The following is a 14,252-nucleotide window of genomic DNA, read 5'->3' on the forward strand; positions in this document are numbered from 1 at the left end:
GTGGTCCATGAAGCCCTTCTGCCTCTGTCCCCCGAGCTTCCTGCTTCGGATGCTGTCATATGAGGTGTGATGTTTAGGGCTGTGGCAAATACCTTGAGACCCACGGGGAAGAGATGTCTGAGGTCACTGAGCAACTAATCCAACCCTAACATCGCTACTGTCAGACTTCCCAAGAAAAAAGTCTGTACTGATGAACTAAACTCATCCTTCCTGTCTGTTGTATAAACCACTGTCAGTCACATGTTCTGTTAACTGCAGCCCAAAGCATTCTTAATTGCCCAACATGATGGGATAGACAGAATCCCACAATCAGTCCACAGGATCAAGCAAAGGGTCCTTGACTGAGGCCGGGAGCAATGCCCTGGGACATTACAAGTCAAGGTGCCCCCTTCGGGCCTATCCTGGTCTGAACTCTTTTCCCCGGGTCAGAACCAGTTCAGCATTTAGCAACAGAGCTGAGGTTAAAGTCACCAAAATAAGCAGTCCCTGACGTTTACTGTATTCTTCGACTTCTGCAACCTTCACTCTGCTAGAGAAGACTTATGTATGAAGACGTTTTCAATCTTAGGACACACAACCCTCCAAGTGATCCCTCTCCAGGACAGCATGAGAGGAAGGAAGCAGTTAGCTCATTGGTTCTTGTCATCAGAAGTCACTGGATACTTCAAATGACCCTACCTTAGGTGTCCATCCCCCCAAAGTTTCTAATACTCTACTTTATGAAATCTTCAACATCTGTGAGCTCAGCTTTTGAAGAAAGGAGGCCACTGAGGCAGTGAAGGTGGGTCATACTTACAGGGGTCTGAAAGCAGCAAAACAACTGAGTGAGGAAGGGGTGATTGCGGGCCAAAGACAGGATCCTCTTCTCTGTCATGGTGCACTCCACATCGTCATCTTGCAGGATCACGTCCTTCTTTAGCACCTTCACGGCATAGAGGTCTCCTGTTTCTTTTATTCTTGCAAGCATCACCTATGGCAAAGCAGGAGGAGGGAGCGTGAGAACTCATGCAGCTCTTAGGGTGTGGCCTCGTCTGGGGCAGAAGGCAGATGGCATGTGGGAAATGGGCACGTGTATACATACACGCACAGGCAAACAACATACATGGAGCAGGCATCCTTTAACCACCCAAACACTTGGCGCCAAGACTCACTTTCCCAAAGCTGCCCTTCCCCAGTACTCGGATGAACTCAAAGTTGCTGATCCCAAGTCGGTTGGAAGAATTAAGCCCAATGCCATTTCCTTCTTTGATGCTCTCCTTTCCTTGTCGTCTTAGGGTTGATCTGGAAAGAAGATTCTGCAAAGGAGAGTAGGAATACATCGAGTCAGAAATCACAGTGGAGCATGAAGCATTTATGGATGAAGAAGACCTTACTTGCAGCTTCAACCCTCAATACAACACATGGGGAAAGATCAATACAGCTTGACATGTGATCAGGTTCTGCCACTCAGAACTGCTTCGGCACCAACTCCTGATCTGTGCTTACTGTATTTGGGTCAGAATCATTTAAAATGTATCTAAGCCACCGAGTTTCAGTTTGTGCTCAAATGGGAGTATATAGAAAATGTCTCAGTCTGGTCCACTTGCTTTCTTTTGGTGGCTTTCTACAGGGTGGTCAAAGTTCCAAGAGCGCCACCTGGTGTCCATGTCCTGCAAATAGCAGCTTTCACAACTGCTCAGAGAATTGAGCACCACTCCACACCAAGAACGGATGAAGCAACACTTCTATACATAATATTTTAAATTATAAAAGAGAAACAAAAGTTAATGTAAATATATGAAGGGTAAGACTGACAATACCTATAATCTCATCAGCCCTCCTCAAAAAACAAAAACATACATATACACACGTCTATCTTTACACTTAATTTAAAAAAATACAATAAAATTGTTTCATAACACAAGTTTTAATTTAACATTTTTCCATGCATATTATCCATATCTCTAAATTTTCTTCAAGAACATGAGTTTCAAAAAGCTGTCCAATATTCCATTTTATGGATATATCACAACTGATTCACTAATTCCTGGTATTGGAAATATAGATTATCTCCCAGTTTTCACTAGTATAGATAACACACAGTGACCATACTTGCATGCAAATCTTCAAATCAGGGTGATTAGGAGTCTAAGCTCTCAAGCAGGCGGCCTGCGTTCAAATCACAGCTCTACAACCTAACCCTGTGGCCATGGACAAGTCACCTACCTCTCTGAGCCTCAGTTTCCTCTTCTAACAAAGGGGATGTTATAGTACCTGCAACATGGGTTGTTATGAGGAGCAAATGAATAACTGCACTTAAAGCACTTAGACCAGTGCCTGGCACATTCCATAAACCTAAGCTGTGTTGTCATCTTTATCAACACGATCATCCTCATCAACATCGTCTATTTTCTTAAGATAACTTTCTGGAAAGGGAATTCTTTGGGCCAATGTGTTAATTTTGAAGACTTCTGATACATGGTCAACTTGCCCTCCAGAAAGGTTAACCACCAACACAATGAGAGCTCCCGGTTCACCACAGAGAACCAGAAGTAGGCGTGGCCTCTTTGGGGAGTTCTCTAGCCCCATCCCACTAGTACAAGACTCATCCCAGGGAGGGTGCTACCTAAAGACAAGGTGACGTGCAGGTGTCTACCTTGGGATATTTATAAGACAGGCTACCACCAGATAAGAGACCAAAAGTCTGACATCCTGGAGCATTTGACCTATTTAGCTAAAAAAAAAGCTTATCTGGGGTAACTCCTAAGCAATGTTTGTAATACACAGCTGGGCAATATCCTGAAACTACAAGGATTTTTCTTACTCAACCCAGTGAAACAGTGATTGAAGATATAAAATGGATCACCTTTAAAATCCAATTATTTTAATAGTTTCTCTTCTAGATTTCTGATCATAAATTTTTCAAAGATGGAAAAATTTTACCAGCTTGAATCTCACTTCCTCCACTTAAATACTTCCCCTGCCAGAAAACTCTAAATCCAGCGTCTCAATCTTTTGTTTGTTTGTTTGTTTAACCCATTCTTCTCTTTTGATAGACTGAAGATGTCTCTCTTCAATGCTGTACTGTCAGCTAATTTGGGTTTTCTCACTATTAAGTATCAGAACATGAAAGATACTTGGTTCAAGTGGCAAGTGGCGCTGCCCATTCCTAGAGGTTGTGCCACATGGCTCAGCTTATTTCCACGGTATTTCAGAAGCCCTGGGCCAGGCCGAAATCCCTAACCTACACTCTTCAGGCACAGCTGTCCCATGCACTGGAAATCCCCCTCACGGTATAGCATCCTGCCTGTCTGTCCACAAGAACGACACACAGACTTGAAGGACTTTGCCAACGCCTTCCTGAAATCAAGAAATGCAATGTCAATCCAAGCCCCTGCTGTACCAGGCAGGGCCCTTCAGTGAAAAGGAAATGGGGTGGTTAGTGATGACACTGTTTGGATAACCAAGAACCTGACAGTGATTGCACTTCCCTTCCTAAGTGCCCAGAGAGATTTGACAGTTAAGTCTAGAATTTTCCTGAACCCGGCGTCAAGCTACACATTTCAGAAGCCTCAGCCATAACCATGGCTCTTGCCCAATTCCCAGCAGACCACAGCCAGGAAGGCGGCAATAGGATGTGGGCCTGGGATGTGGCTGAAGCTCTAATGGACAACAGCAGGTGGGGGAGGGTCACTCAGGGCGGTGGCAGGACACAGCCACTGACATGCTCCACCCACTCCCGCCAAGAGGAAGGAACTCCTGTCTGTGGCTGGACTTGAGATAAATTCACGATCCATAAACAAATACTACACAACTGCTGGATTCCAGGCCTGTGGAGAACATCAGCTCTTTAAGTTCAACCCCTTCAGAGAGAAGGAAGCAAAGGCCCATAGTTACTGGTCAACTGCAGTGCCGGGGGCCCCGACAAGAGCAGAACCGAGGACCCTGGATTCCAGGCTTTTCACCAGACCACAATGACAGGAAGCTGTTTAAAAAAAAAAAAAAAAATCCCTTTTCTGCTTCTTGCTATATCTGCACGCTCATTATTTCTTGTTATATAATTGTATACAGAACCTTATTTGTGGAACAAAATGCTCTTTAAAAATGCAGTAAATCTGTTTATTGTATTTGCTGAGACTAGGAACTTTGATTATGCCACACACAATACTAAGGGCTCGCCACATCTGAACAACTTCTAAATTACAAAATATGAAAATAGCAAAGTCTCACCGAGGTGGGAGAAATACTTCCGGGTTGGAGGCCCATGCCTGCCAGAGTCTTGGCCAGCTCCGCTGCATTCACTCCACAGTTTGGGGCCACGTTCGCCTGACATCGAATGTGTACATTCATTTTACATACTGGATGGAAGAGGAAAAGGGAATCCACGTTCAGAAAGGAGACACGTCAACATGTGCTGTGAAAGAGAGCTGAGATAACCTGAAAGACCGTGACTGAGGAACTGCACAGGCTGAATAATGAGATCTTCTCATCAAATTCAACTGACACTCAACGATCCCTGAGTGTAAGTAAATCCCTGATTTCTTCTCTATTTCTGTTCTGTGCAGAAGCAGTAAGCCTGGCATACGGAAGAATAACACATTTCAAATGTCTTTTTGTTTTCACTGTGACTTGATGCAAGACACTCACTTAAATCATATTTTAAAAGTCATCACTGATTTCCCAGCATGATTCAATACAGAGATCAAAACATTCATCACGGCAACAGCTCACTCGATTAAGTAACAAGGAAACGCGTCAACCGACTTTATGCCATTCCTTGTAACTCTCAATAAAAGGTAGCAATCTAACAGCCACGTGTAGATGGCTGTTCAGACAGGATGGAACTGGTGTTTCTGAGAGAAACGCCTCTAAGTAAAGCTTTCTCTCTGAGCACTGTCTTCGGGTGGCCCTCACAGCACAGAATGCGGCATCCTGTGCAGCAGCTGTATTTCTCAGTGCTTGCCGCCTGTGGCTTCATGGGTGACAGAAAGCAACTTTTTTAAAGGTCAAGGCAAGTGGCAGTTGGAAGAGGAGAGCGAAGCAAGCTAAGCTCCTGGTGCACAGGAAGCTGACTTGGGGTGATGAAAGACCCGAGGTTTAATCAGCACAGAGTTCTGACATGGTTTCTTGACACGGGCCCTGCTGATCGGAGGCAGGGATAAAGCAGCGTAAGATGCGTTGAGGTGTGTCAGCCCATCTTTGGAAGCATACACAGAGCCAGGTTTCGTGGTGCCTGAAGTGATGCAATTGTAGGGTTGCCCTCTTTAAGAAAAAGAGCACTTCATCAAGTAGAGAACTTGGAAGGTACCTTGCAAGGGAGGAGCTCCAAGGCTTAAGCTTCATTAGATTCATAGGAAATCCACCTCTCTCAGCAAGGCTGGTACGGAGACATACAAGCCTGCAGTGGCCTTTCTAAAGCTCCACGTGACAATAAAAGCAAAAATGATAGGAGCTGGAGCACTGCAGGCATGCTATCCTCAGCACCACCAGGGACAAGTGCAATGCAGATGAATCCCACCCATGGCTCTGCCTGTCAGCAACAACCATACGAAAGCAGAAAGCGACTAGAAACCCACACCTGGGTGACACCATCCAGCTAACGATCAAGCAGTGCCTGAAACAAAGCTACATGTGAGTTGGCTGCTGTTTTGGTTGAAAAAGAATTATTTCAGGTATCTATGAAGAAAGAATAATTAAATGGTGCTCTGAAGAAATGAAAGAATTTGCCTTTCTTAAAGACAAGTGACTAGCCCCTTCTTGTTAATAGAAGCAGGTCTGGTTAAGTCCAGGCAGCTAGTGGAAGCTGTCCAGTTGTACTGACATGAGCTCTGCCTCCCCTGGTGACACAGAATGTGTCTCAGGCTTCAGGCTGAAACTCACATGTATTTCAGCACAGGACAGTGCACCCCACGACAGCCAACACTCAATGAGAGATGACTCCAGGCCAACAGCCCCTCAACTCCTAACAGGACAGGGACCAGCCCCCATATCCTTATCCTCTGCTGAGGCAAAAGCTCCAAACTCAGGCTCCACTGGACACTGTTGTTGAAGTGCATGCCCTCGCACGGCCACCTACTCTCTGATCTCTATCAAGCTCTTTGAGAAGACACAGGGCGGACTGAGTTATGCTTTTTTTTTTTTTTGCACGTTACGCAGGCCTCTCACTGTTGTGGCCTCTCCCGTTGCGGAGCACAGGCTCCGGACACGCAGGCTCAGCGGCCATGGCTCACGGGCCTAGCCACTCCGCGGCATGTGGGATCCTCCCGGACCGGGGCACGAACCCGTGTCCCCTGCATCGGCAGGCGGACTCCCAACCACTGCGCCACCAGGGAAGCCCTGGGTTATGCTTTTATAACCCAATTCCTGCTTATTTTTGGTGAGGTGATCAAACCAACTCTCCTGCTAGCTCTTACTCACAACTCAACCTTCTCTGCTGGCCACCTCACCTCCTACCATCTTCCCTTTCTGACCAGATCCCATCTTTTCCTCTTTCAAATACCTATGGAAATACACAATGACTAGCCTGTACTCAGTACTAAATAGAGGATAGCCAACGGGTTAGTTAACCAGACAGGACATTTCATTTAGCAAGTGAGTAAACATTCCATGGTTAGGAAATCTGTGGCTCACATGTAGCTCTCTTTACGTGCCTGACAAGGGACACATACATACAGAGAGAGCCACTAAGATGTTCATTTACAAGGTGTCTGAAACCATCCGTCCTAGGTCAGATTCTGAACTGCAGAATTCTGAAAGCTCGCAGCAAGGTGTTCTCACGAGGAAGTGGGTCCCAAGCCCCCGAGAATCTCACTTTTACACTGAAGTCCTTGTCGCATTATCCCCCAGAGCAGGGAGCCACAGTGATCACAGAACGTTGGCACCTTGTAGTTGTGGACGCTGAACTTGTGTGGGATGTTGATTCCGAACCTCTGCTCAGCAATCTGTAGCAAGGAAACAGGAGGACGAGAGCTGAAATTCCATACCCACACCTTTTGTGAAAACTGTAACAGGAGCCCACCAAACGCAAAGTGTTACTATGACACCCGAGATGAGTACACTATTACTGCTCGGCCACGATGAATTACCCAGGCCTCACCACGCAGACGAAACACACTTTCTAGCGAACAAGACTGGCTGGACAGAAATGTGTGGTATACATTAACCTGTCCACCATCTTGGGAGATTAATAGAAATTTAAATATTCATTTCACATTTTACATTCACTTGGCCGTGTTTCTCTCCTGGCCAATTCCTCACACCCATGTCTATTTCTAGAACCTTTTAACTTCAGGATTCAACACGTCTTTTATAGGCAACATACACTTGCTATCACCACGAGTTCTTCCAGAAATTGCGTCATGAGGATGGGGTGACCCCCAGAGGACAGGGAACCACAGAAGGAATTTATTCCAAAGTGACATTCAACTGGTGATCTTATTCAGCCCTTCCAGCCTCTGCCTGTCTTTGTATTTTGATATCTGAGTGCAAAGGTTCTGCTTTTATCTCACAGACGATCACGTCTCAGGATCAGGTGAAATCTCACATACTGTTTCCAGCAAATAGTTAAATTAGGCATATGCTCTATAGTCTATATCACAGTTGGAAGCAATAACCACAGAGCCACACATAACAAGTCGTGGGGCAATATTACTCCTCTTGAAACGTTTCTGGCCTCTTTCTCATAAAAGAAAGTACACACGCCTCTGTGTGTACTCTCAGCCATCCTGGGCGTATACTGTAAAGAACCAACAAGTTCCAGAGTCAGACTCTTCAGTGCATCTGTAAATCCACTGCTAACTGTTGGTAATACTCTAACTGCCTTCTACCTCCAGAATTTAGAATGTATGCCCACCTCAGCTGGATGCAATGCTAATGGCAAGAGTGATGTTCAAGCCTTTATGTATAGATCTAGATCCTCCTTGAAATTCCTCGAGAGGCTGGAGGGGGCCAAAGGTCACTTTATTTAGGAAGTGCAATTTACAGTTAACAACATACTTACCATATCAATTCTATCTTGTAGTATTGATACTATTTTAGGTCTGAGGCCGAGAGAGAAGCTAGCTAGCAGAGTCTGGGTTCTACATTCAAATCCCAGTCATCTGATGCCAAACTCAGGGAAATCTCTCTGCAAATTAGTAGAACTGATCCCTAGAGCTTTTACCCAGCTGATCACTAATGGAGTCATTTGCAGGACAGGTCAAGCTATGCAAGTAAAGAAATACAAATGCCATAATATAAAAAGGAGAGAAATTTCAATTCTGATACCACCATTGGCTTCAAGGAGTGTGGAAGGGAATTGGGAATGAGAGGGAGGAAGGAAAAGCAGAGGGAAGAAGGGAGAGAGAGAGAGAAAGAGAGACAGAGGCAGCGAGAGGGCGAGAGAGAACGAGCAAGAGAGACAGGGAGCGAGAGAGCGAGATAGAGAGAATGTGCTCGCATGAGCTCATGCAGGCACTTAATCAGCAAACTGCTATCTCACCTTTGAATCCACTTTGTTAATATTGTTTTGGCAGGTGCAGGCTGTAACAATTAGATGATGGCAGCGCTTGTGGACGACACAGGTGCACACTAGGAAATTAAATCCAGCCATTAAACATTTATTGGAGGCACCAGGCCATGGTGGCTTGATTTAGATGGTGGGCCCACATGATGGCAGCCAATGCTCCCGTTCTTCCTATATTCCTCACCACCACCCTAACTCAGGCCTTTGCTCACGCCTGAACTATTCACACTCAGGTCCGGAACTAATGTCATCCTTCCTGGCTTTCCTCCTTCCTGCCCCAACCTCCAGAGGAATCATCTCGCAGTATATGATTCTGGTCACCTCAGGCCCATAATCTAAAGCATTCAATCGTGCCTCACAGTCAGTCAAACTAGAGTTGAAATTTCCCAGATGGGTTTCAGGCTCTCCCAAGCCGACCCCAGGCTCACCTGTCACCTTTCTTCTCTGGGGGCTCTTTGTTCCACTAATAACTAGACTAGGTGCTCTTCCTGGAGCAAGTCTTCACTCTCCCCAACACACTGTCCATGTCCCTCTCAATCCCTGGGGTATCTTCCTTTCCTATCACTTCACTAAACCTTAAATGTATAACAAGACACAACTTTAAAAAATGTCTCTTTTATGAAAATATACTCCCCATGGCTCCCCTTCTAGACTGAAACTCTCTCCCTCCTCTAGTCTCCTACAACCTCTAGCTGGCCTCCCTCATTTCAGATCTTCCACATACAGCCTCTAATGTCCTCAGGATTCCCAGCCAGCATGATGACTTGAACAAAGTAGGCATTCATTAAGTATTTGCAGAATGACCCAATCAATTGCTTGAATAGTTAGAACTTTCTAAATAACATTTTTTTAATTTTCATTCAGACAACTGATAGAGTGCAGAGTCCAGTTTCCATTAAAGGATGAACATGTGCAATGAAGCAATATGAAAATACACATCATTTTTAAGATCTTTCAAGACATATGGAAGTTTCTAGGATTAAATACATAAAGAGAGATGACATGTCAGCAAGTAGCACTATAATCTAAAACAAATCTAGCTGTCATCAGATTGAATTCTCAGGAGAACCAAGTTGAAAGTGCCCAGAGAACTGGTCTTTCTATATGAGGGAATCCTTCACATAGAAAAATCTTATATTCCAAGGCATTTGTTTTTTTCACAGTCAGCTTGGCTACAGGCTTATCAATTTTATTGATCTTTTTGGAGAATTATTGATAGCATTTGGTTTTGTGGATTTTTTAAACTGTTTTCCTAATTTCAATTTCACTGTTTTGCACTCTATTTTTGTTATTTATTTTCTGCTGCTCAGTTTAGGCTTAAATTTCTCTCCTTTTTAAGATGGAAACTTGGATTATTGATTTTAGACCTTTATTCTTTTCTAATATATGCATTTAATACTCTAAATTTTCCTCTGAGCACTGCTTTCACTGCCTCCCACAAATTTTGATAAATTGTATTTTCATTTGATTTAAAATATTTTTTATTTCCTCTTGAGTCTTCTTTGACCCATGTGCTATTTAGAATATGTAGCTTAATCTTCAAATATTTGGAGGTGTTTGAGCTATCTTTTGGTTATTGATTTCTAGTTTAATTCCACTGTGGTCTGAGAAGATACTTTTTATGATTTCTATTCTTTTATATTTGTTATGGTTTGTTTCAATGTCCCAGAATGTGGTCTATGTTGGTAAATGTTCCTAGTAAGCTTGAGAAGAATGTGTGTTCTGCTGCTCTTAGATGGAGAATTCTATAAATGTCAATTTGATCAAGTTGTGATAGTGCTGTTTAGGTCAACTATATTCTTACTGATTTTCTGCCTGCTGGATCAGGCAGAAATGCTGATCAATCAGAATCAGAAACTGCTGAGATAGTAAATAAAATTAAATCCAACTATAATAGTGGATTTGTTTATATCTCCTTGCAGTTCTATCAGTTTTTGCCTTCAGTATTTTGATGCCCTGTTATTAGGCGCATATACGTTAAAGATTTTTATGTCTTCTTGGAAAACTGACTCCTTTTATCATTCCATAATGCCCTCCCTTATCCTTTATAAATTTCCTTGTTCTGAAGACTGCTTTAATCTGTGTGCTTTTTTTAGCATGATTGGTATATCCTTCCAACTAGGCATGTGGTTTTATATCCCTTTGCAAGATGTGAACAAATTAGTGTCCTCATGTCTCCTGACCAGTGTTCTTTCCTGGTCCTTTAACAGGTGGCCCACTGAAAATCAGCTCTTCAAATATCCTGGCACTATGGGCCATGGTAGAAGAAATAAACTAAAAACACAACAGATACGTCACAAATCATGTATTTTTAAACTCAAAAATGTAATCTTGTTTACCAAGAGGTTCTCAAGTTATCTTTGTATGCATGAGATGGACAGAGCATACCCCTGTGCTGGAGAGGTCCAAGCCAAAAAGTGACATTGATTCTGACCTGTGAACTATGCTCTCAGTTGAGGCTGAAATTAATAGCAGAAGGTCAATTATTGTTGTCATATCAATTCAGTTTTTCCTAAATTTGAGAACTCAGAATTGTTCATACATATTAAAGTCAAAATTACATCCAAATGTATGTCTTATTCCATTCTTCTAAGGGAAATAATATTTTACTTCCCCTCCTTCAGAAGAGAAGGTGGGATTTCTTTATTTACCTAGTTTACCATAGGTTACCACTCTAGGATAGGTAGTACTATTTTACCAATGATCTGTAGGGTGTAAATTAAGATAATAGGTACCATATGGATAAACCATGAGATGACGCTCAAGTTAATGATGAGGGAGGCCCAAATAAAAGAAAAGTCCAATCCAGCCTGGCTAAACCTCCAGATTAAGGAGCCTTCTTTTCCTCTTTCCTTTTTTATTTCATTCCAATTCTTCCGGAACACTAATCGAGGTTATCTCAGAATTGTGAAAATCAAAATAAATTGAATGGATAATAACTTACAAGACCTTTAACAGCCTAACTTTGAACATTCTCACATTTAACTAAATTCAGAAAATCCAAAAAAGCAACTTGGATAATAGCTTCTATTTCCAATGCAGGTAAAGAGAAATCAGCATTGTGCTACTTCTCACTCCTACGGACAAGGGGATTGTAAAACACCAAAAATTTATCTTCAAGACTCAAGGGTCCTGCTCACAAAATCGCATTACCTTTTAGTATGTTCATGATCCTGCAGAGACAAAACTTTAAACAACTACACGTATATAGGTATCCTGGATTCAGAAATAAAAACATCCCCTCTACTTTGTCTACAAAAAGACATGGCTAAAATTTAAACAAAACTAAAGGGTTGTAATTCTACGGGGGTCTCATTTGACCTACAGAGAGTTATTTATCAAAATATTAATGGAATGTATCCTGTTTCCTCTTGGTATAATCACTTTTTAACACAGGAACAAGATTAAACATAGTTTTAAAATGTTTTCTTACCTTGGCATTGATAACCCTGTTTCCCAAATACACCCCTGTTCAAGACAATAGAGAAAAAAGAAACCATTAGTCAAATATTTCAGCAACAATGTTCCTATAATTACAGTACTTAAGGAAAACAAATTTCATCCTCTGGTCCTTTATAAAAAACACAATTTCAGAGAAGCAGCAGAAATAATGTCCTTTTTAAGCCCTTTTTTGTTACCACAGGACAAGGAGGAAATTGATGAGTTAGAATGCTCCGAATAACAAACAGGTGAGTTTGGCAGTTCTCATTCTACCCATCGCTGCGGCAATCCCCCAAGTCCTCAGTGAAAATAAACCTCCTCTGTGTGTATGACTGAGCCTCTTCCTGAAGTTTCACTTTACTGCCTTACTGATCATTCTCTCTCACATACACATAAAGACATGCAGAGGGTGAAGTAAACAGATGCAGATATACATATGGATGTAAACAGGTGAGTCCACTCCAGCTGCCTGACCTGAGGCATCTTCCATCTTCCGTGTGCCCACATCACCCAGAGTCCACTGGGGAGCAGAAGTGCGGTCACAATATGCCCATCATACCCACAGCTTCCATCTCTGTCTCTCCCTAATACAGTCTCTGGGTGATGGTGATATGATTCTCATTCTTATTAAAAAAAACCACATTTTACTAAGCCAGTAGGATATGCCAGGCCATGAGCCAAGCAGCTGACCTCTACCATCTCATTTAATCCTCATAAAAGCCACGTGAGGTAGCACATATAATAGGATGGCCTAGAGCACAGATCCTGAAGCTGGATGGCCTGGATGTGATTTGGGGCAAGTTGTTAACTACTTTGAGCCACTGTTTCTTAATATATAAAAAGGTATAATAATAACAGTACCTACTTTATAAGGTTATCATGAAGATAAAAAGTGTTGATAATGTAAAATACTTAGAACAGTGCCTGGCACTCTAGTGCATATAAAAGTTTACTATGTAAATAAAATAAAATTATTGTCTCTGTTTTGCAAATGAGGAGACATTGCTGGGTTATATAGCTTGTCTAGGTTCACACATCTAGTTGGTGATGAGATTGAATGACAGAGTCCATGTGCTTAATCATACGTGTGTGTGTGTGTATGTGTGTGTGTGTATGTGTGTGTGTGTGTGTATATATATAAAACACATAACCACTATTTTAAGTGTGTGTGCATGTGTGTGTGTGTGTGTGTGTGTGTGTGTGCGCGTGTGTTTCACAAGGCCAGTTAGGTGGGAGTTAAAGTTTCCTTGGTAGAAAAAAAATTGGTGAAATTATCAAGTAAGTTTCCATTAAGAACGTTAGTTGAGATCACAGGTTGTCACCACAAATGCCTACAGGGGCAGACAGGTCACGTAAAGGAGGGAAGCCAAATGGTGTGACATGAAATAAAAGAGCAACAGACAATTACCCTTCTGGTCAGGCAAATCCAGGGAGAGGTGGGTCTAACTGGAACATGCAAAGAAGAAAAATGGGCTCGAAGTTGCCAGAGATGCTAATTTTTTCATCAAAAAATGGAATAGGAACGTCTTCCTAAAGACTACAGTTTTAGGCTTCATACATATCGACAGCCAGTTTAGGGCCTTTGGTTTAGACAAGACTCTATACTTTTTCTTTCTTTTATATTTTATTTATTTTTTTATTGTGTACAAATTTAATGTCTTATTTCTTTTTAAAATTTATTTTATTGAAGTATAGTTGATTTACAATGTTGCGTTAGTTTCTGGTGCATAGCAAAGTGATTCATTTTATATATATATATACATATCTATGTATACATATATGTTCTTTTTCAGATTCTTTTCCATTATACGTTATTACAAGATATTGAATATAGTTGCCTGTGTTATACAGTAGGTCCTTGTTGTTCATCTGTTTTATATATAGTAGTATGTATCTGTTAACCCCAAACCCCTAATTTATCCCTGCCCCCTCCTTCTGCCTTTGGTAAGCATAAATTTGTTTTCTATGTCTGTGAGTCTATTTCTGTTTTGTAAATAAGTTCCTTTGTACCATTTTTTTAGATTCCACATGGTATCATATGATATTTGTGAGGAGATGGAAAGAGGTATTCCACGCAAATGGAAATCAAAAGAAAGCTGGAGCAGCAATACTTGTATCAGATAAAATAGACTTTAAAATAAACACTGTTTCAAGAGACAAAGAAGGACACTACATAATGATCAAGGATCAATCCAAGAAGATATAACAATTGTAAATATATATGCACCCAACATAGGAGCACCTTAATACGTAAGGCAAATATTAACAGATGTAAAAGGAGATATCAACAGTAACACAATAATAGTGGGGGACTTTAACACCCCACTTA

General features: G+C 42.0%; 1 protein-coding gene across 1 annotated transcript in view; it reads right to left on the bottom strand.

The window, feature by feature from the left end:
* The window catches only part of PRKCH (protein kinase C eta), a 223,433-nt gene that overhangs the window by 86,069 nt on the left and 123,112 nt on the right, over positions 1–14,252 (bottom strand). Inside the window, exons 4-9 of the mRNA XM_067734003.1 lie at positions 11,916–11,950; positions 8,459–8,547; positions 6,791–6,920; positions 4,210–4,337; positions 1,152–1,295; positions 797–970 (exon numbers count right to left, since the gene is read on the bottom strand). Coding sequence (XP_067590104.1) covers positions 797–970; positions 1,152–1,295; positions 4,210–4,337; positions 6,791–6,920; positions 8,459–8,547; positions 11,916–11,950 — 700 coding nt within the window. The remainder of the gene's footprint in view (positions 1–796; positions 971–1,151; positions 1,296–4,209; positions 4,338–6,790; positions 6,921–8,458; positions 8,548–11,915; positions 11,951–14,252) is intronic.

The sequence above is a fragment of the Pseudorca crassidens genome, chromosome 1 (assembly GCF_039906515.1).
Source record: "Pseudorca crassidens isolate mPseCra1 chromosome 1, mPseCra1.hap1, whole genome shotgun sequence".
NCBI lineage: Eukaryota > Metazoa > Chordata > Mammalia > Artiodactyla > Delphinidae > Pseudorca > Pseudorca crassidens.